The following is a 25079-nucleotide window of genomic DNA, read 5'->3' on the forward strand; positions in this document are numbered from 1 at the left end:
ACAATAATCATTTATTTGTTTTTGTTTTTTTTTAAATAATAAAACATACAAGTGAATTTTGAGCGCCTTTTATACTCCCCAAAACCCTCGTTTTACACGAAAAAATGTGGGGAAATAAGGGTTACGTATGTATCATGACCTTAGCGACCTACATTCTGAAGTCTCGTGAATGAATGTGCAGGGTATAATTATTCAAACTTTTCTGTTAGATGTCTCAAAGAGTAAACAAGATTGATTCGGAGACTTTTTAATTCAATCTTCAGTTCTATTTTTCATCTTTATCTGACAGAATTGGCTCCTAATTACACTAGCAACAGTAACGATATGCACCATTTAGGTTGCGATATTTTCAGATCCAAGCTTTATTTATTGTTCACATTGATATTTTTGGGAATGACAGACGTATATTGATGTAGCAAAAAGGTATGCAGTAAGGAAATAAACGTATATAATGAGTTAACCTGTCAGCGACATTGATTTATGCCTCATTAGTGAATTTGGGTCATAAGCGGATTTATGATATAACAATGCCATGTTATGACGGTTTGTCAATATGCACAACGGATTTGTTTATGTAACAATCAATTCCAGTGCAGTTTTATATCCAAGTTTGCGGCTTCCTGTCATGGTGCCTTTGAAATTTTTAGAACTCCAAATACAAGACTATATATAGTTTTTAACAGCCAAAAATGATGTCTCCAAAAAGATCGCCAGATGGTATATTTTGTCGCCAATAAGGAAAAATATCGCCGTTTGCGACAATGGCGAAGCGCAGCGCGATCCATGTCTGTGTAAGCATTAACCTATACGCAAACTAAATTCTATTTTAAACGAAAAATTGTGTATCAAAAAACAAGATAACCTTTTGAATTTTAAGATTTTGTGAGATTTCAGACTTACAGAATAAATTCTAACCTAACCATAACATTTTATTCAGGGCTGGGATGGAGGTTCGCGCCTCTAACCAGTCCAACACTAACAGTTGACTGGATTTCAGTTGTATTTGACCTCATCGTCAAAGTTGACGGAAATAACGTGAAGGATAAATTTACTTACATTGATATTACTCCGCCACAAAATTAGCTGAGTAAAAAAATAACACAGTTATTATTACAGCGAAGATTTTTAATTACTTTGGATGTTTTATATGTAAGAATTGGGTATTTTTATATTAAATTCACAAAATAATATTTGCCTTATGAAAGTGATAAAATAAAATCGAGGATTACTTTGTTTATAATGAGTCAATTTGCGTACTCCGGTCTCTCCCAGCGGATAACCAATAACAAAGACTTGGAATTTTATAATCAGCTGGTGCGAACTCTAATGGTAAGTGTACATTATTAAGAGGGTGCTATCAAAAAAGATATTGCATTAGCAAGCTGCTCTTGGGCCTGACGTAGGGTATATATTCAGAAATATGAGTTAACTTTACAGTTAATGTTATGCATGTTAGTGACCTCATTGCGGTTCCTATCAATCTCGTTTGTTTAATCATAACAGTAAGGGATTATATAGCAGTAATTTGTTTTAGATAAGAGTGTAAAGATGATTTTATTTGAGTTGTAGGTGCGATCTGAACTTTCCATCGTTCAGTCTGGAATGGATACATATAACGTGTGTATTTTCTCTGGGGAGGGGGACACCAGCTTCTTCATAAAGTGTGTAGTGGTGGTCATGGGGAAAGTGAAGATTTCATAATTCGAGGGTAGTATTGTATGTGACACTGTAATATCACATGTAATGGAAAGATTCAGAAGTAAACCACAAATGCATATTGATATTATCTTATTTTAAGGTTATTTAATACAGAAGTAATCAAAAGACTTACCAGTATCAAGGATTGTACATGTATGTAATCCATAAGTTTTAGTTGCAGCCAGAATACACAAAAGGCTGGCTTCATGGGTGTATATTCCTGCAAATATCTGAGATATGTGTAAATATGAGCTCAGATTCAGATTCTCCAGTTCACAAATATATATTATAGTGAATTTAATCTGATTATAACTATAATAATAAAAAAAGTTACAAGCATTTGAACACCCTTTGTTGTAAGACAATGAATTTGCAGGTTAGAAGCCATTCTACCCTCCCCACTTCAATCGGCCATAATTTCATAAGGAATTGGAAATTTAAGGAAAGAAAAAAATTGCCAGCAGCCATCATTTACATAAATGTACATCTTTAAAAAGTTTCTTGGCAATCGGGCATTGTCAACCTTTTTGTCAAATCCTTGAACACACTACCTACACGTTCCACAATAGTTACAGTATTGTTTGTTTACTTATTACGGTTAATACGAAACATTTTTTTTGCTATTATTCAATAGCAAGTGCTACGAAGTCATAAAAGATCAAAGTAAGGATCACAAAAAACCCTACAAACTTTGGCCAAAACTGACATTGACGGTATGGACAAACTTCCAAATGGACTGAAATCTCCAGTCACCATTTGTCTGTTAGTTTAACTCGATTTTTGAGTGCATTGCGAACACTGTATTTTGTGGAGGAAGAACCCAAGTAAACTCCAGGAAGCAACCACTGACCTACAGAAAGTTAAGGTAAAGCTTTCTCACTTAGGCCTAGTCGAGACTTAAAACGGCCAATGTGGGTATGTGAGAAAACTTGCCAGTAGCTTCTTATGGGTCGGTGGTTTTTCTCCTGGGGTTTCCCTGGGTTCTTCTCCACCATTAATACCGGCCGCCATGTATAGCCTATCGTGTGCTGGAAAATGGCGTTAAACCCTACAACAACAACAAGACTTAAAACCATGCAGGCGGAGGGGAGTTAATGATCTGTGAAGGCGAACTCCTTAGACCACTCTCTATGACTATTCTTACCCTGTCTGAGATATCTAGACATTTGGGGTATGAGACCAGAGCACATCACAATTTAGAAGTTGGAATTTGTCAAAACCACATGATAGCGGCAGAAAGTTGTAGGTTCATGAAGCCATGAATATTTAAGAAACCTTGTAACAAACCATACCTGCCTGAATATATATATATATATATATATATATATATATATATATATATATATATATATATATATACTTATGTTCTCAGACATAACATCAGAACATAAATTTTAACCTGAATAAGCCAACATATGAAGCAATTATCCCATATTTACTGAAAGCCTGTTCTTGCATACAAACTTCCTTGGTTGCCAAGTATGTCAGCTTTAATCCTAATTATAAAATCTTGTTGGATATTTTATTATTGTGGGAATTGTGACTGTTGTTAACAGTTTACATATGCTCTAAAGTAAGACAGAAGGCATTGTGATTTTAATGCTCTTGCCATTCATTATTACCAAGTCTGTTTACATTCACATCTCCAACATGTTCTTCATTTTTTTTGCCCAATTCTGATTCCAAACTGTCATTACTTTTGGATGATGTCATGTGTTAAAAATTTATATGGATTGGATCTGTTGCATCAGAATAACTAACCATTAGTCACAAATGTTTGAAAATTAAAATGGTGGAAATACAGAAGGTGCCAAGATCCATTGCCTGTCCAGTCTTTTGAACCATTTGTCGGTGGCCTGCTGCCTTGTTAAATTTGGAAGCCACTGCAAGAAGATAGCAGCTATATTTAACTACTAATTCCAGACAGATTACTCAACACTAGGACTTAAGGTTTCGGCTTCTCCTGTGTTTACATTACAATCCTGTAAATGCTTATGTTCCATTTTTATCCAATGAAAAGCTCACTGTCTCCACTGTTTACATTTTGGCGAGTATTTACAAGACAGTGTTTCACTTTGTCTTCATTTGCACATCAGAGGCCCCCAAATCTTTAATTTGACCCCCAGCTTTGATACCAGATTTTGTTTTTTACTCAATCTGACCCCAGTTTTGACACCAAGGAGATTTTTGACTCTCATTCTTGCCCACCTTGAGGACACACTGCAAGGGATGTTTTTTTGTCATGTTAAGTAATGGTATAATGATAATACAAATTTACTGTGAAATTGCAATACAAATACCTGATACAGGATATCTTGATACGAGTATAGAAATGCCAGTATACTGTTTTTTGAACTTTTATTAGACATGCTGTTACTAATGTAGAACACACCACTGTCTTCTATTAGTGTCTGTAGGTATTTGGCACTAAAAGTCGTCAGATTTATTCAGTTGATGCGTGTTTTAGAGCAAAAATATTTTAAAAATAATTTCACAAATGGATTAGGAAAAGACGAAAACCCAATTCAGAGATGAATACATGAATTACACAATACAGCGTTCCATTCTTGGGCAGCTTTGTGCCCCATGCAGGCTGCCTGGAAAGGGTTTTAATATTAGTTGTGGTGGTAAAACAAAGAAACCTCGGATTAGCTCGTTTTACTAACTCCAGTACTAAGATAATTTCTTATTTACAACAGAACTGAATTATGGATACGAATTTTATAAATGCAGAGGAATTATCTGCTGAGTTCTTAATAGAACATGGACTACATAGGTCCTTTGTTCAAATGGTTGTTTCCTGATTCCAAAATTGCAGAAAATATGCATGTGCAAGAACAAAATCATCTAATATTGTTAGGTGTTTAGCAGAAGATACTTCACTTAAAATTGCAGAAGCCATGAAAATTGGGCCGTTTAGTATTGCAACAGACAGGAGTAGTGATTTTGACAAAAAGTTGTACACAGTCTGTGTAAGAGAATTTGACAGTGAAACGGGCAAAGTCAGAGTGCTCTTCTTTCATTACCAGAATTAACAGTAGATTCCACTGGAGAAACCATTTTTTTATTTGCTTGATAATGCTTTGAATGAACATAAGTTGGCAGAACTGTATGGGGTTTTCAGCTGATAATGCATCAGTGATTGGAATTCATAAAGGAGTTGCATTTTATATTTTGAAAAATGTATCCATCATTGTATATATCAGGTTGTCTCTGTATTGTGATGCACCATGCTGCAGGAAAGGCTGCTGATAAATTAGAAGAACTCCTGAAGTATTATATTGGCACTCTACATGACCATGTACTTCATGTGGACAGAACTGATTTTTTCATCTTATTTCCCAGCTAAAATACCCAATAACTCTAAGATATAAATTTCCTCTTTGTCAGGTTATGAAAGGAATATTGGTTCTTTACTATTCTAATGCTGACTCTGAGAGATTGTTCAGTATTGTTAACAAAAATAAAACTGAATTCAGATCCAGGCTCTGTAAGCCAGCACTTAGTGCTCTTCTGGTGTGCAAAACTTTCATAGTCTCAGCTGGTACAAAGTGTTTTGAAATGCATTATGAGAGTCTGTTGCTTTTTAAAGCTCAAAGTGTTATATATGAAAGCAGTTATTGATATTAAAAGTCCAGAGGGATAAATAAATCATTTTGTACATATGCTTATTGAATTTTTATCATGTTATTTGTGGATTACTCTTTTTCTGCTCAGATTACTCTTTTTATCCACTTGGATTACACTTTTTCCTCGCCAGGGGTTGGCATGTATGCATTATGTATTGCAATGCAAACTTGCTGTATTGCAATACATTGCAATGTTTATTCCCTGCAGTTCTCATGCCATTTTAATCCACTTGTTATGCTGGCCACCTGGTCTTGTCATTGGTGAAATTATTACAAGATATCTTAATAGTTAAATTAATATATCGAATAATTGTTTGCAATAGGTAGATTTTGTTGCTTATAAATACAAATCTATAAACTGGTATTTTACCATAAATACTAAAGGACTGATACTAGAGTACTAGTCATAAAACTAGAATGTTGTAATGGCATTTTACTGAGTCATCCTTTGCAATTTGACATAAAAGCTTCCTTTTCAGTTGATTCATTTTTTTTTCACTTCTCTTAAGATGGCCTGAGGTTCTTAATCAGTTCCTGATATAAAAAAAGACATGCAGGAAGTTGGTTCCAACATCAACACCTATTTAAACCCATGTAAGCCAAAAGGAAATCATCTTGTATTCCCACACCCCTATTACCTCATGTAGGGCTACAGTTGGCCATATTTCCACTTTAAAACTTTCAGGATCAGTGATGTTTGATTGATCAGTTGTCAGTATATATTTTAATGAGCTGACACTGATGAGCAATATTTTTGGCATTCTTCATTAAACATTGTAAGGCATCATGTCGTGATGATGAATATTTGTTATTTCTTTTCTTCTGACATTTGTGTTAAATACCTTAATATGTTTATGATTTACATATCGTTAGAGTAGACTTAGATATACCTTCCTCATTACTGTAGCATATCATATCACATCAAAGTATATTATGTTGACACTTACCCAGTGTGAATTAGTGTTATTTTGTTTCTGTTTACAAAACATTGATGAAAATGGGTGGAAAATGTGATTTCTTTATGATGTATAGTGACAGCTGGTGGATATTTGTCCTAAAAGTTCATGAAGCTGCCAGTGTAATGCACACACCATATGTACCGGTACTCATAAGACAAGACCAACTGCAGACTGCACAGACCCATATCTGTCATTGCATAATGAAATGGCAGATATGGGTCTTCAATTTGCTTTGAGTGATCAGTAGAACAAACACCATAGACCCTGATTTGCCTAGACATTATGCTATAGCAGATCTGGATTTGTATTGTTTGCAGTTTGATTTTGACTTGTAAGCAACTATATGTTTTTATTGGTTGAAGGTCCATATATTTTGGCATGTGCTAGGGTTTGATTGATCTACAGTCATGTGTTAATCAAAGAAATAGGTACTACATAACCCACTCATACATGGATACACTGAAGCTGTTTTTTTATGCCTTGTGAACTTTTCACATTGGCTGTTATTTACATCTACTTCATATTATAATTATCAAATTATATAATAATTTATATTTATTATTATATATATAATATTTATTTATGTTGTATTTATATTTATTATTGTATTATATAATAATGTATATTTTCATTGGTCTTGTGCATTTTCAGAGACTTTTGTTTGCAGTTATTTTCTGTACCTTTCTCTCTTACAAAACACACATTAGTAACAGAATAAGAAAGCATATAACAGTTGCTAAGCAATAAAAATTTTACTGCTGGGGAGCTGAATGCCATATTGTTTTTCTCTTGATTTTAAGGCTTAATGGATATGTCAGAAAATTACATGTCTGCTGTGAAATGATAGAGGGACTTGTACCTGCAACATATTACTTCTGAAGACTAGTTAATTATAATTTATATTTAGAGGATGGGTAAAAAGACCAAAGCAAATTTGGATGTCACTTCTGAGAACATAATTTAAGATTTATGCTGAATAACACCAGATGTTTTTTAGGTAAAGGTTTTTTTAAAAATTATTTGAGCTTGTTTAATAAGAAGTATGGTGGAACCAACTGTAAAGTGTTGTAAACTTGTATATGTATCTATAGAGTTTATTGGCACATCAGCACAGTCCTGTTTGTAATTTAGTTCTATGTCAGATTATGTATGCAGAAAAAGAAAGAAATACTAAGATAAAGGCAAAAAGGGTAAAAATCTTCAAACTGCACCATTTAAAAATTTTAATACTTTTCAACTTGACATCATTATAACATCATGGTAAAAGGGTTTCCTCCATTAGTCTTCTCAACAATATTCAGTCCTGCCTTTCTGCTCATTTGTCTCACAGCCCACCATGGGGAGTGTTGTAGATTACCGTAGCACAGAGATTCATAAAGCTTTCAGAAATATTATTTATAGAGCCTTTTAGTACTGGTGTGTTGAAGCAGCATGGGACCCTAGACTGTAACTATGAAAAGATACATACACGTATGGTTATTGTATATATCTGTCTATGCTTGTTTAGTTAGACAATAAAGAGCATGCTTTGCCATAGCATTAAGTGAGTACACACAGTACTGATTACTCTGACAAACTGCTTAGGGGTCGTCCATTTAGTATGTATGCATGGATGGGGGAGGTTAACCCAAATGCATAAGCTTGTGTATGGGGGGGGTCTACTGATAATGTACGTACACATAGGAAACGGGGTGGGTGGGGGGTGAAACCTCAATAATAATTTGCCTGATAAGTAACCTGTTCGACTGGGTTAAGTCTGCATTTGAATTTTAGCTGACACTGGACAAACTTTTTAAAGCTTGTTTCTTTGATGCAGCCAGACATTCAAATGTCAGTGGACTATCTGTTTTAATAAACACATTAATATTATTAATCCTTGATCGTTTCTGCATGGATTGAATGTAGGCAGTTAAGTAGAATTCGGTAGGGGCATCATGCGTACGTATGCAGGTGGGGTGTAAAAAAGTATGCATGTGTATGGGGGAGGGGTCAAGCTTTGCCAGCTTTTTGTGTAATCCGTATGTACTAAATAGATGGCCCCTTAGTTGACATCATATGATGGTAGATGTGGATTTCTGGAGTTTTGAGTTGACCTGACTTGAAAGTATATTTGGTTACTTGTTCATTTCAAAACAGACATAATGAAAGAATTGTGATACAGCTGTGTACATGCACCAACTTGACATCTATTGTCTCATGACCTGCTGAAATCACAAGTAAAATTAATGTGTTGGGAATGTCTTAAATTCTAAAGATTGATGGTTGGTTCTTCACTACTGATCAACCACGAGTTTTATTTGCTTGGATGAACATGTTATTATCTGTATTTTTCATGGATTGTAATATTCACATACTACTTCATAATGAAGTTGCTTGAATCCCATACAGTCTAACAGTTTACCTGCACATGATGTCATGTTGTTGGTTTGTGTTGTGCATAGCAAAGGAAGGAAGAAATAACTGGAAGTTGTTGTTCACCTGATTTGCTTTTTTTTAAACATTTCTTTTAAAACAGTTAAAAATGAATTCAGTTAAGGAGATCATAATTAAATACTTGGTTATGTGACTTTCCCAGTTATTTTGATTAACCTTATGACTAGCGCAAAAAACAAGACTCCGTCTGATATTACAATATGCAGAACTAGGGGCTACACTGTTACACGCAGATAACTCTTTTTAAGATATTTTTCCCTATTTATCAGGGTGCACATCTTGTCAATGTCCACTGATAGAGGGAACAGTCTTGTCACCAGCCACATGTTGGGAATGAACTTTTTTATATGAACTGAAGATACTTTTTGATCATGGTCAACCTGAGAAAAAGAAACGTTCTAAATAAACGTGGATTATTTGACAAGTGTTTGATTGATTAAAATTTTTCCATAATCTCTTTAATGACCATTTTTATATTTTTTCTTTTTATTGGACTTCATGTTTTAATTTATTAAAAAGAGTTTATCTTTCTAAAGTTTGAAATTTTTATGCTGATAAAATTAGAACTTTCAACCTGCTCTTAGGTTCTCTCCTGACAAGTTCTCACAGTTTTAAAAGTGATTGTTTGGGTTAACTAGAGTTAAGGTATTTGTATCCTGATATCCTGCTTATGTCTGGATTACCCTTCAGGCATGATTTCTTTCCTGTGTGAAACATGCTAAAAGGGTTTACCTTGGAATCCATTGTTTGTTATGCTTTTCTGAAGAGCTTATAGCCAATTAAGGTCAGAAAGTGAAGGTACTCTTGAGCATTGGGTAAGCCTCTTTTTTTTAAAAAATATGTGATGGATTATTGGTAAGTTAATTGTCCCCATATTAAAACTGTGTACATTACATTATTACCCAGGATTCCACAGTATTATGCCCTTCCAGAATGAAGGGCCAGGGCAACCAGATGTTGCATTCTATTGTTATGTTCCTATTTCTCAACACATCGCTAGAATTAGCTCACAAAGGAAAAATAATTATCCATGATTCATGATAAGTCTTAATCTCACAGTTACCTAAATGTCCAAAGTATATCTCTTTGGGTTTCTGAATTTGACCTGGAGTACCAGGTTCTTTTTATGTTAGCCTGCTTTTTGGATTTTCAGCTATCATTTTATTACACATTGAAGCTGGTGCGTGGGTGCCTCCAAGCAAGAGTAATTCAACCTAACTTGCTTTGACATCATTTTCATGCTTGAGTGACCTTTCAGCTTTTTAACCATTTGTTTGTACACCAATATCACTTTTAGAAATGAATAATGATCTTAACAATTTGCTGCATTTGTGCTTATTCAAGTCTGTACCATAGGATTAAGTCCATAGCTCATACACATTGTGTCTCCTTGTTAAAAGAGCTTAGAAATTATGCAAACAAGATTTACCCAAGTGAATTTTGATTACAAACATCATGTTTCCTTTAAGGTATTTACAGAGTACTCTTTAAAGCTTCTGATATCTAAAGAGGAATTATTTAATAGTACTTCAGCCTGGAAAGTCAATTTATTACACACAGGAGGGCAGAATAGGCTCCTTTTTATACCAGAGGCACTTTCTGTTTTGCAACCATTGCACTCTTTGGAGCATGGGTTGGTGCATTATTTGCAGTGTGTGATGCCACGCATAACTGCTTCACATAATCAAATAGTTCTGTCAACTTACTGAAGAGTTAACTGGATTAGCGTGATATTGCAGTACTATTCTAGGAAGTAAGTTAAATCTTTCTTAATACAGTAGAGCCTTAACCATTGGTAAATGATAAGGAAAATAGTATAGCTGTTGGTATTCTATGTGGAATTCAGTGTTTCCATGGTTTGGAATAGTTGAATGTGATTGACAGTTTTGTTTACTACATTTGAGTGAATTTATATATACATGTACTTTTCTGATCTATAATGTGATTATGTGATATTACCAATTCATTCTTCATGCCAAATGTCATTTACAATGTAATATGCAATGACGATGATGTAATGAAATAATTATGATTTATGTCAGGTGCGGCTCTTCATATAACTTCATTGGCTTTTGGAACATTTTAGTACCATTTACTTTTCTGATCAGCTATTTTTTTTTTTATACATATTATTCATACCCAGTGTAGTCTTGGTATTTTACAGTGATAAGGAAAATTTTGAAATAACACATTTATATTTTTTTAAGTGCCAGTTTTGTTTTTCTTTAGTAACTTGGATAATTTGAAATTATGTCTCTACTCTTACATTTTAATTATGTTAGAGTTCTGCTTGAAATATTTATTCCTGTTACTCCTAAATAATTGAGTTGGACTACAGTTTTATGAGCTGGGACTCCAACTACTATATTTCCAAGTTTGTGGAGTCTGGGACTCCAGGTTTTTAAGTTATAGTGAGACCTTTTAAAAGTAAATCCAGACAGTGTATATGTTTATACATGTATCTAACATTTCAAGATTTAAGGATGAATTGTAGTAATATTGAGAGAATCAAAGATAATGATTCTTGAAGGGCTGAATGAAAAGTTTTGACTGGTGGAGGAAGGAGGGAAAGTTCACTGAGAGTGGACTCGCTAGAACATATAGGGCAGAGGATCAGAGCACCCCAATATTATTTTAAGATCGATATGATGACGGTATCAGTAAAATATAAATGTTATCGATATGCTGGGCAAAATGGTGGGTGTGGTGTGGTGGTGCACTGAGGGCAGAAGGGATTGGGGCTGAGGTTCCACTAGTCAGTTCTGTACTTCGCATAGGGTGGAATTTTAAAGACAAAGAATTCCCCAGGTTTTCCTCACTGGTTATTTAAAAAAGACTTTTTATATGTTAAGTATTGTTAAAGTAACTTTAATTGTAATTATTTTTGTTTATGATTGATGGTCGTAATTAGGGTTTTATAGTTTACACTTTCAAAAGACTACCAGCTCTACTTGAAAAAAATAGCTGGTAAATTATGGTGTTTCAGATGTTTTATAATTCATTTATTGCACTTTTAGAAGTTAGCGTATGCTCTACGAGTTTATTTTCTTAAGCACATGGGAGCAGCCATTTTCCTTAGCTATTTACTTTAGGCAGAACATTATTTCCCAAAGAGCACATAAAGTCACAGTATTGTCCATTGTGTGTGTTGCAAATGCACACAACTTCACCATATACCAGTCCAGGTTTCACAAGTATGTAATAACAGTACCATAGAACCAGAGGGGAGCACTGTTCTGTTTTTGTAAGGCAGAGATTGGGCTGGCAGAGAAATGGGAAATTATTGATACAGGAGGTGTGCACCATTCTATTATTCTAGGGGATAGAGAAAGGCCTAGAAGGGCAGGGAAGTTGTACTGTTGGGGGGGGGGGTACCACTCTGTTATTCTTTCTTTTTGGAGTACTAATCAAGTATTGGATAGTATTCATGTATTTTTGTGCTGTTTTATGGCACTTTGTTCTTTCCTGTTATTTCTTTTCTCTAAGCAGTTTATATTCTTGATGGATTGTTATTTCCTTTTAAACCATAGATTTTTTTTATGTTAGATCTAATCACAAGGAGTGGGAGCCAGCACCTTAATGAAATGCCTGCTGCCAGCCAAGAAGAACAGTTAGCTCAGGCAGCCAGTGTCACGTAAGTTCATATTTATCACCTGGAATTTTACTAAACATTGAAGGAAAGGGCAGTACATTACTATATTTAAATGTCATTCAAATTTTTTTGAATATGATTCATTAAGTTATTTGCCCAGAAAGTTTTAAAATTTACACCTGAGATGACCGTTGAATTGTGAATGACTTCATTTAGTTGCTTACAAGTACAGAGGAACTTGTTTGGGATTGGCTCCTTTTATCATATTAAAAGATGTATGAAAGGTAGACTTTTTGTCCAAGATACCAGACGTCTGGCCCCATGTTATGACCAGTTGACATACTACAACAGGTGTCAGTTTCATACATGTATCTGCATACAAACTATAGTAACATTTATAGTGTTTATCAAAGGCCTGCTTTTTGACATACATAAAGATAAACTTGCACAGCATAGGGAAAAAAAAATCAAAATTCCATTTTAAATATTATAGATAAACTCCATATCAGATCATGGTCTGTTTTGTTTATTAAACTGATTACTTCTTGCAAAACTGGATCAACCCAGATCTACCAGCATATTATGAGACAGCATATCTGGATCTGTGCAGTTTGCAGTTGGACTCAATAAGAGGGTGTAAAAGTATGCATACATTTAATATTTGGACGCATGAAAATTCCATTAGCTGAATCTTCATCGTTTTATTCTCTTTTATTTTATTCATATGTACAAAGCAGGTGTCAGTCATGATGCAGAGTGCAAGCTATGAAACAAAGTTCAAATGATTTTAATGTGATTCGATTAAATCTTAGCAGACAAGGATACAAGTTACTAGTGGCATCACTAGGGGGTGCGGACTGCACTGGATGACACCATCAGAGGAGTTGACACCAAAATGACTGTCTATAAAAAAAATTGTGAAGGAAGGAGGTCCATGGGGGTGAAACCATGAGTTACTGCACATGACTGTCTATAAAATGTTTGGATTTTTAGGGGGTCCATGGGGGTGACATCATGAGTTACCATACTGGGTGACACCTGTTACTCATTTGTCTGTGCCTAATGATCATACATCAATTGATCAAAAGACTAGTTACACACAGTTGTGCTTCAATACCACCTGTCTGTCATTAGCATTACTTGGCACCACTTTATTCCATAATATTAAAACTCCTGACACTGTGTTTGGAATCAAAAGTGAAAATCTTAAAACTCCTGACACTGTGTTTGGAATCAAAAGTGAAAATCTTAAAACTCCTGACACTGTGTTTGGAATCAAAAGTGAAAATCTTTCTCAGATTTCCCTGTAGTCATATAAATAAAAATCATTACACCATTATACCTTGTATATTTGGAAAGCATCTAAATATTCTAATAAGATTCTCAGCTCAAAAATATTTGATATTAAAGATGCCCATTGTACAGTTTAAAAAGAGCATTTCACAATGTCTGCGGTGAGTTCCATGCAATGTTTTGGATTATCACTATTACATAATTATATTGTTGTTGTTGTTGTTCTAGGGTTTAACGCCATTTTTCAGCACAGGATAGGCTATACATGGCGGCCAGTATAACTGGTGGAGGAAGAACCCTGGAAAAACCAAGGAAGAACCACAGACCCACGAGATATATTGCTGTTACTTTCATGCAAATAAAGTTAGGCTGTACACTATAAACAATGACAGCCACTATGCTAGGTTGATCATAAACACAGCATGAATATATTAAATGTACACTCCAGTAGCATGGATTTTCAGAAATTGGTAATGCATGTTTTTTACCATCAGTTTTTAAATTATACTAAATTATGTGTACTTGAAAGATTATACTTGAGAGAGCTGAGTTCTCAATTCTTCATCTGTTTGAAATTATTCAGTTTTTTGTCTCCATCATTATCATTCTACCCTTTTTTGCCTAGTAGATTGCATGGGGCAAAATCTTCAAATGCCATCTTCCTCCGTTCTTGGCCACAGCAGTTATCCCATCATGTTTTAACACCTGCAACTTTTCCCTCTGTTTAGATTCGTTTTTTTTGTGTGGGGGATTCTATTTGGTCTACCCCTTTTCCTACGACCAGGTGGGTTCCTTTAAGTGCTGTTTTTGGTAGTCTTGTCTAGTGCCATCCTCGGCAGGAACGTCCATCTCTTCTTTCTGATCGTTGTCAAGATAAATACCTGTTGCCACTCCTTATTTCTTTTTTACTTTTTTTGTTCTTTCTATTGTGATCCGGTTGGCTTTCCGAGGCATTTGTTTTCAAAAGTATTCAGTTTATTTTCAAATGTTCATGTACACCTCCAGGTTTCAATCCATACATCAATACTGAGATAACATTTGAACTAAAGATCTTCATTTTCAGTGACAGGCTCAGAACTTTTTATTTCCATATGATGGTTAATTTGTTGAAGGTAACTATAACTTTGGCAATTATGGTTCGTATCTCTACTGCAAGATCCCCATATCTTGTCATCATGCTCTTTAAGTAGGTGAAGTTGTTGACTTTTCTATTGAATTGCCCTTTACTTTATTCATCAAATCATACTTCTCTGTTTCAAGTACCTTCATCTCTGCTGGTATGATCTTCAGACTGGTTTGTTCAGCCCAGTATTTGAGGTTTTTTGTTTTACTTTGCAGTTCTTCATCTGTGGTATGTTATGACTCTATGGTACTATAATAAATAACAGAAATGGGCAAAATCAGCAAGTTTTGTAAAATTCAAGAAACAATTTATTTCCATGAATACAAAGTGAAAATTTAAAAGGAATGTACAGTATTGTGAATTAATTTACAAATACAGTAGTCTTTACAAAAATATAGAAGATTTAATATGGTGATGACAGATGTACCAAAAGCAGATCTGCCACCTATCCTGATTTACTCAGGATCATCCAGAATTTTCATTTAAAAATAGATTTTTAATTTACCCATCATTCTGATTTTTAAAAACACAAAAACAAAACAACCAACACATTTTTATCCATGATGGCTGCACTCCATCAGAGAGAGCAAAAGTGACGAGAAATACCATGAGGAATATACTACAGTCATACCATAAATTTGTATCATTTTTCTATTTTCATTTAAGCACACAATATAGGTATTGACTCAATATATGGTTTATTACTCTGATGCCATTACAAGGGATAATATTTTCCAAAATCCATCTTTATCCCATTTGCTGAAGATGGAAATGTCTCTATATTCACTGTGGTTTCCTCTATATGACTTTAATTTGCTGTCATCTCACATGCCATGAGTAGAGGCAGAAGCCTAATGATTTTTGTTTGTGAGCTCAAACTGAGATTTTTCAGAATGCAGTCTGCCTTCCTTAGCCTAATTTTCAGCACACTTAATTGGTAGACATCACTTCGGCTGGGAAAGCTACCTGTTAATTCTGAGGCAGAGATGTGAATGGTCAAGGTCACTGGATTCCACATGACAAGTTTACTTTCCTCAGGTTTCCCATATCCAATTTGTGTCAGCTTCGTTACACTCAGTTCCCTATTGAGTCTGTGATCTATAGATTAGTCTATCAAAGATCAAAGATCATTGTTACTGGATATAAAAACTGCATTGTCATTCTTTTGAATGCTGGTAACATTCTTTACTGGTTCAAAATCTCCAGGAAAAATCAGAGAAACAGTATTGATTTTCTAACTGACTTCTATAAGGCGCACTAATAGCTCAGTTTATATTGAGATGCCTTGAAGAGATGTTAAAAGTGGTACCTATTTTTTGTTTTTCCTCTGCATCTGTAGCAATGCTGAACCATAGCTGCAAAGTTTGTGTTTTCTCCAGCATGGTTTGCTCCAAGGTACAATTTATGTACAAGACAGTGGTCCAAGTGGATTGTCTCACAAAAACTCAAACATGGTACTTTGCTCTGGCACTAAATGGGCTGAAAACATTACTTACGCACACCTAAGATGAAATATAACAAGATCTGAGACCTTTTGGCAATTTCCAGAAATTCACAACTGCAGACATTAGTTGTGTCATAGTGGTCACATACACACTATGATATCAAAAAGAGTGTCATAAACTCTTTCTTGTCTTTATTCCAGTTGTTAGATTTATTCCAGTTGTTAGAAGATATTTAAACTGTTGAGAATGGTAACTTTTAGAATTTGATGCCCAAACATCATTATAGTCCTTGCATTTGTCCAGATCAGGAACTCCATTGTATACCTTGGTATGACTCTTGGTCATCTTGTAGTACGGATCAAAACCATTTCTACAGAAACTGGTCAGGATTTGTCTGAATTCTTGTTAAGACAGTAATAGTGTCAGTGTCTTTACAGTATTAGTCAGGTCCAATCACCTTGGCAGAACGGACACCTGCATTAATCCTACCAGGAGTACCAAAGGAGTGAAGAAGACACATTAAAGTAATCATGATACAATCAACTTTGATTTGCATCCAAATAAGTTTTATAAATATTTAAAGCTCTGTAATCATTGGTGCGTTTAGGTTCTGCTTTACATCTTTTTTATTTTGCACAGGGTTTGATATTTAAAGAATGAAAATTCCCAATTTTCTTCATTGGCTGTCCTGGTTATTTAAACTGAACTGGTATATCTGTGGTATTGATAACCGTGAGATGGGTATTTGGAAAATATTTAACATTGTGATATGGTATACTGACGTATTTCTGAAAATGCTGATATGCATGCCATTGTACAACACAATTATATTAAGCACCAACAATTCAATGTTGTTAGGCAGGGGCCTGACACTTTTTTCTTTAATTTCCATTTGTCAGTTGCTGGAAGAAATATCTTGCTCTGATTTATATGTGTATATCCATTATTTTATTTTGGAAAAAAATATGAATTGTGATAAAAGAAAAGAAAAATTTTCAGGTCAGAATAATAAAATCACAGCCTTCCCTCCCTCGAAATTAAATGGGCAGTACTTTGTGGTACATGAATTTGCTGTGTGTATGTTAATTGATCTATAAATCATAATCTAGAATTTGTCACTAAAGTGGGATGACTAAGCTTTCTGTATTGCTGATATTGTGAAAGATATAGGGCTGACATTAGATTGATAACAGAAGGAAGTGATAATGAAGCATACAATGTTCTAGCTACACATTTTGATATAAAAGGCAGGAAAAGTCTGAGTGGGATACCAACATATGGGCCAAATATTTATCAGAAAAGGCTGGTTAACATGAAGCACATTTAACTCATGAAAAATATTTAGTGGACTAGTCTAAAGACGTTATGCAAAGTTCAGACAGAAAACAAGTGTTTTCCTGAAAATCATACCATGATTCACAATCTTACAAAGAATACTTTACACATTCCCAAATGCAAATCTATAACTTATGTTTTGGGGTTTTTTTTGGTGCTTTGTTTTACTTTTTAGTCTGATTTTTCCCCCAAATTTGGCATTGACCTGAGTATTATCACAACATTCCATTTAGTCACCATATTGGCATACATGATATGTGTCAAACATGTGATTAAAGGATTATAAATGTAGTTATATTTGTAATATTCACGAAAAATTTGTGACAGACACCTGTTTTTTAATCCAGATAAAAATGTTTGAACTATTTTGTCATGAAGAATATAAATACACAGCTGATGTCATTAAAATCATGACAGGGTTCCTTTGGAATTTCTTTATATTCCTTAATGACAGAAACTGCCAACATCCTGGTACTTTTAACTGCCTTTATTTTTGTGTATGATTAAAGACTGTAATTTGGGTTATAGTGATTACACCTGAACCTTACATCAAATTTGCATCTGTCAAAAGACTGATAACTGTGTTTTGTCATTTTCACTTCCTCGATTTCACAGGTATATTGGAAAAGACTTACCCAATAACTTTTTATTTTTTATACATATTTTATCATTCAATTATTACACTTATAATTAATAATTAATTTATTCATTTATTGCAGTTCCAAAAGTTAGTATTATCTTATTTGGCAAAATTTCATCTTCTCTAGTGTAATAACTGCTAAAGAGTAGTTCAGATTCATTTCACAAGCATGTGGAACAGTCATTTTGATCAGCTGCCTGCAGAAGCATTGTTTGCCTAATGCTACCATCATAGAAATCAGTACAGGTTATATTGCACCGCTCTGGCCTTGTGGTTAGAGCATCCGCCTCAGAAGCAGCAGGTCATGGGTTCAAACTCTGGCCTAGTCATACCAAAGACTTACAAAAATGGTGCTACCAGCTGCCTCGCTAGGTGCACAGCATTAAGAGGTTAGTGCTAGGACTTGTCAGCCTGGTGTCAGAATAATGTGACTTAGTGGGACATAATGCTATATGTCTGCGGCATGATGCTCCAGTGCTAGACGTCACTATAAATTGCCACACTGCAGACATCGTAGTGATATGACTGAAATTTTTTTAAAGCTAAGTTAAAAATCCTAGTCACATACACACACACACACACACACAGGTTATATTGCTGTTTCTGGAATCAGCTGCATTAAATGAAATAAATGCAATTTATAGTGCAAGTGCCTGTTCCAGAACTGACCAACTCACTTTCACTTGCAAAATCCTTGATACTAAACTCAAAATAAACGTTGTATTTTCTGTTTAGGCTTCAATGCCACTTTTTACTGAATGCAAGTAACATTTTTCACTGCTATGTAAAACATGCACACAAAATCAGAGAGAAAAATAGTAATGGTTTTCTTGGGACTATAAGAGGCTGCAATAACAGTTAGTGTAGTGTAGTACAGTGATGACTGCATCTGCTTCTTATTTAAGCAACGTCTTACATTAGTTCACAGTTTGTCTGGACCTCTGGTACAATTATATGGAGATGTATATACCCGTGTACAAGTTAGATCCAGCAAAAAGACTATGCAGACCAAGATCTGACATTTCATAATATGTTGGCAGAAATGGCTAGATATAGTTTGTTAGAACTAGTAGAACAAACTGCATAGACCCCCATATTTTGGTGTTTTATGCAACAGCAGATCAGGGTATATGTTGTTGGCTGTAGGACCTGACTTATTAGGAAGCACATGTGCTAAAATTTATGGAGATATTAGCTTGGAATGTTTGATGATAGATATTTTTTTTAAAAACACCGGTATTCCATTATTTTTGGAAATTCCACTTGTCCATACCTTTTTAAAAGCTCATGAAATATACTTAGATAATAATATTTTAATTTACCCAAAATAATCATGCATGAGAGTAGGTCAGTCAAAAATTTCAGAGCTATTATCAGTTTTTATACTTGCACTTTATTTGTTTTATTTTTTTATATACATAATACAATTTCATATTGTGACCTTGACCTTTGATTTAAAGCTCACAAACTCAGTAGGGAGCTTCCATAACTACGTAATTATTGTTTATGTTGCTTTCTCTTCATGAGTATTATTTGAAAATGTTATTAAAAAAATTTTCATCTTTCTGCAAGTGAATAACACTAATATTCTGGTCCATTAAAGTCTTTCACAATGGAGAGCATTGCTGACATGTACTAGCTCGATTTATGAGTAACAAAGTTACTTTGGAAATTTAATCGAACAATTTACAGATCTGATTGATTTTATTATTGTTAGACAGCACATAATCTATATTTATATAATGATTGCTTCATTTTTTAGAAGAAAAGAAGGGATTCCAAATACATGCAACACATGTTCCAAGTCAGTTGAAATAAAAGCATTGATTTCTTGTCTTGCTTTCTCAAACTTTTGGATGTCACAAATGACAATGTAACACATGCAACATGTGTTGGTGACTCATTTTAACAATATAATGGTGAATAAATCCTGTTGATATTTTCAGTTTTTGTATTACACAAGAAATAATGGCAATGACCTTCCTTTATTATAATTGCTAGTCAGGCTGGTTAAGTATATCATACTTCAGTGTAGTCAGTTTTGCTACCAATATGCTGCTACCAATATGAATGCCTTTTTTTGAGACTACCATATTTACACATGTATATTGGTCATGTGTGAATGCATATAGTGTTGATCCAGGTCTTTCATTGCAAAATGTGCTGGCAGATTAAGGGCTAAGGCCAGTGAAATGGTTCACTGTTATAATAATTTTGCCCTATCAAAACACACACTGATGTTAAAGGTAAAGAATCAGTCCAGATTGATAACTACTGTACAATGCAGGTTTTTTTTTTTTAATGGCAGCTATAAAACATTTTTGGCTATATCAGGGGGAGTAAATTGGAACTAAGTGCCTTTCCCACTGACATACTGAAATGGATGACTTTGGCTTGTCTGGGTGGGTATTGAACCCAAGACTGTAGGATTACAAGTCTAATACTTTACCACCTGTGCTACTGCCTCATAAAGTTACTTTGCATCTTCATGAAAAGTGATTACTTTTTTGCCCTCTTTTTTCATTACATGTATCAATATGTATTGTATTGTCACATATTGCAATGTGCAATATACATGGCATAGGCATATATCATTCGACTCCTAGTCTGTATTGTTCACTTTGGTGTCCCCAGACAGCTAGTGGCGAGCAGAGTGATGGTTGAATGTTACGACCTTTTAAATGAGTAAAGTCTCATCTATGGATGCCTTTTTTATGAGTGGGCAATTTTATGCAGTACACTGTTGCATCTAAGATACTGTTTGCACTGCACTGCAAGTAAAAATTGGAATCATGATTTTCAGTTAATGTACCCAAAATACACATGCATTGTGTTAAACCTGTTTAATACAGGGCAGTCTTGTATCATGACTAAGGATAACGGGGTGCCACCGGGAGATGTCAGAGTTCAGTGCCATCCTTGAATAGGCTAAGGACAGTGCTGCATTTGAAATTATAGACAGTATAAACAGCATAGTCCATGAAAAGGTTGCTTCCTTGCTCTGGGTAATTCATCATCATTGGTAATTTCCCATACTGAGGGTATTAATATCTAAAGAGTTAATAATGATCAACATAGTCAGTGATCTACAACAACATTCTGCATATTGGAATCTACCTGTTATAATGTAAAAGGAAATTCAGCAATGGACTTTCTTTTTTATTCACTGCTTATTTTTTATGACATTTCTCCAGTAAGCTTAAATTATTAATGGTTGACTTTTCCTTGATTTCTAAACTTCAACTCAGTGCAGTGAGAGGTTTTATAATTCTCTTCATCATTAAATCTCTGCTTTAGAACATTTTGATTCACACAATACATGAATGAATAATGTATGAAAAGGTTGGTGATGAATAATAAAGTACCATTAGACAGGGTTTTACATGGGAATGAATGATAAAGTACCATTAGACAGGGTTTTACATGGGAATGAATGATAAAGTACCATTAGACAGGGTTTTACATGGGAATGAATGATAATGTACCATAAGACAGGGTTTTACATGGGAATGAATGATAAAGTACCATTAGACAGGGTTTTACATGGGAATGAATGATAAAGTACCATTAGACAGGGTTCAAAATGGGAATGAATGATAAAAAGTACCATTAGACAGGGTTTACATGTGAATGAATGATAAAGTACCATTAGAGAGGATTTATATGGGAATGAATGATAAAAAGTACCATTAGACAGGGTTTTACATGGGAATGAATGATAAAGTACCATTAGACAGGGTTCAACATGGGAATGAATGATAAAGTACCATTAGACAGGGTTTTACATGGGAATGAATGATAAAAAGTACATTTAGACAGGGTTTACATGGGAATGAATGATAAAGTACCATTAGACAGGGTTTTACATGTGAATGAATGATAATGTACCATAAGACAGGGTTCAACATGGGAATGAATGATAAAAAAGTACCATTAGACAGGGTTTTACATGGGAATGAATGATAAAGTACCACTAGACAGGGTTCAAAATGGGAATGAATGATAAAAAGTACCATTAGACAGGGTTTTACATGGGAATGAATGATAAAGTACTATTAGACAGGGTTTTACATGGGAATGAATGATGAAGTACCATTAGACAGGGTTTTACATGGGAATGAATGATAATGTACCATAAGACAGGGTTTTACATGAGAATGAATGATAAAGTACCATTAGACAGGGTTTTACATGTGAATGAATGATAAAGTACCATTAGACAGGGTTTTACATGGGAATGAATGATAATGTACCATAAGACAGGGTTTTACATGGGAATGAATGATAAAGTACCATTAGACAGGGTTTTACATGGGAATGAATGATAAAGTACCATTAGACAGGGTTTATATGGGAATGAATGATAAAAAGTACCATTAGACAGGGTTTTACATGAGAATGAATGATAATATACCATAAGACAGGGTTTTACATGGGAATGAATGATAAAGTACCATTAGACAGGGTTCAACATGGCAATGAATGATAAAAAGTACCATTAGACAGGGTTTTACATGGGAATGAATGATACAAAGTACCATTAGACAAGGTTTTACATGGGAATGAATGATAAAGTACCATTAGACAGGGTATACATGGGAATGAATGATAAAGTACCATTAGACAGGGTTTTACGTGGGAATGAATGACAAAGTACCATTAGACAGAGTTTTACATGGGAATGAATGATGAAGTACCATTAGACAGGGTTTTACATGGGAATGAATGATAAAGTACCATTAGACAGGGTTTTACATGGGAATGAATGATAAAGTGCCTTTAGACAGGATTTTACATGGGAATGAATGAAAAAGTGCCATTTTAGACCTTGTTTACATGGGAATAAATGGTAAAGTACCATTAGACCTTGTTTACATGGAAATGAATGAAAAAATACCATTAAACCTGGTATACATTGGAATGAATGGAAAAGTACCATTAGACCTTGTTTACATCAGAATGAATGAAAAAAGGTACCATTAGACCTGGTATACATGGGAATGAATGATAAAGTACCATTAGACAGGGTTTTACATGGGAATGAATGATAAAAATTACCATTAGACAGGGTTTTACATGGGAATGAATGATAAAGTACCATAAGACAGGGTTTTACATGGGAATGAATGATAAAGAATTATAAGACAGGGTATACATGGGAATGAATGATAAAGTACCATTAGACAGGGTTTTACATGGGAATGAATGATAAGTACCATTAGACAGGGTTTTACATGGGAATGAATGATAAAGTACCATTAGACAGGGTTTTACATGGGAATGAATGATAAAGTACCATTAGACAGGGTTTTACATGGGAATGAATGATAATGTACCATTAGATAGGGTTTTACGTGGGAATGAATGATAAAGTACCATTAGACAGGGTTTTACATGGGAATGAATGATAAAGTACCATTAGACAGGGTTTTATATGGGAATGAATGATTAAAAGTACCATTAGACAGGGTTTTACATGGGAATGAATGATAAAGTACCATTAGACAGGGTTTTACATGGGAATGAATGATAAAGTACCATTAGACAGGGTTTTACATGAGAATGAATGATAATATACCATAAGACAGGGTTTTACATGGGAATGAATGATAAAGTACCATTAGACAGGGTTCAACATGGCAATGAATGATAAAAAGTACCATTAGACAGGGTTTTACATGGGAATGAATGATACAAAGTACCATTAGACAAGGTTTTACATGGGAATGAATGATAAAGTACCATTAGACAGGGTATACATGGGAATGAATGATAAAGTACCATTAGACAGGGTTTTACGTGGGAATGAATGACAAAGTACCATTAGACAGAGTTTTACATGGGAATGAATGATGAAGTACCATTAGACAGGGTTTTACATGGGAATGAATGATAAAGTACCATTAGACAGGGTTTTACATGGGAATGAATGATAAAGTGCCTTTAGACAGGATTTTACATGGGAATGAATGATAAAGTACCATTAGACAGGGTTTTACATGGGAATGAATGATAATGTACCATTAGATAGGGTTTTACGTGGGAATGAATGATAAAGTACCATTAGACAGGGTTTTACATGGGAATGAATGATAAAGTGCCATTAGACAGGGTTTTATATGGGAATGAATTATAAAGTATTATAAGATAGGGTTTTACATGGGAATGAATGACAAAGTACCATTAGACAGGGTTTTACATAGGAATGAATGATAAAAAGTACCATTAGACCTTGTTTACATGGGAATGAATGATAAAAAGTACCATTAGACCTTGTTTACATGGGAATGAATGAAAAAGTGCCATTTTAGACCTTGTTTACATGGGAATAAATGGTAAAGTACCATTAGACCTTGTTTACATGGAAATGAATGAAAAAATACCATTAAACCTGGTGTACATTGGAATGAATGATAAAGTACCATTAGACCGGGTTTTACATGGGAATGAATGATAAAAAGTACCATTAGACGGGGTTTTACATGGGAATGAATGATAAAAAGTACCACTAGACCTTGTTTACATGGGAATGAATGATAAAGTACCACTAGACCAGGTTTACATTGGGACAAAAGATATAGCACCATTAGACGAAGGGAATGAATGATAAAGTACCATTAGGGTTTTACATGGGAATGAATGATAAAGTACCATTAGACAGGGTTTTACATGGGAATGAATGATAAAGTACCATTAGACAGGGTTTTACATGGGAATGAATGATAAAGTACCATTAGACAGGGTTTTACATGGGAATGAATGATAAAGTACCATAAGACAGGGTTTTACATGGGAATGAATGATAAAGTACCGTTAGACAGGGTTTTACATGGGAATGAATGATAAAGTACCATTAGACAGGGTTTTACATGGGAATGAATGATAAAGTACCATTAGACAGGGTTTTACATGGGAATGAATGATAAAGTACC

General features: G+C 34.4%; 1 protein-coding gene across 1 annotated transcript in view; it reads left to right on the forward strand.

Annotated features, from left to right (window-relative positions):
- Positions 1 to 1253: 1253 nt before the first annotated feature.
- LOC149777188 (signal peptide peptidase-like) overlaps positions 1254 to 25079 on the forward strand; it is a 76146-nt gene continuing 52320 nt past the window's right edge. Inside the window, exons 1-2 of the mRNA XM_089941886.1 lie at positions 1254 to 1329; positions 12266 to 12353. Of these exons, the coding sequence (XP_089798012.1) occupies positions 12304 to 12353 (50 nt within the window). The 5' untranslated portion in view covers positions 1254 to 1329; positions 12266 to 12303. The remainder of the gene's footprint in view (positions 1330 to 12265; positions 12354 to 25079) is intronic.

Source organism: Sinohyriopsis cumingii, chromosome 18 (assembly GCF_028554795.1).
Source record: "Sinohyriopsis cumingii isolate HCF-2022 chromosome 18, ASM2855479v2, whole genome shotgun sequence".
In the NCBI taxonomy this organism is placed as follows: domain Eukaryota; kingdom Metazoa; phylum Mollusca; class Bivalvia; order Unionida; family Unionidae; genus Sinohyriopsis; species Sinohyriopsis cumingii.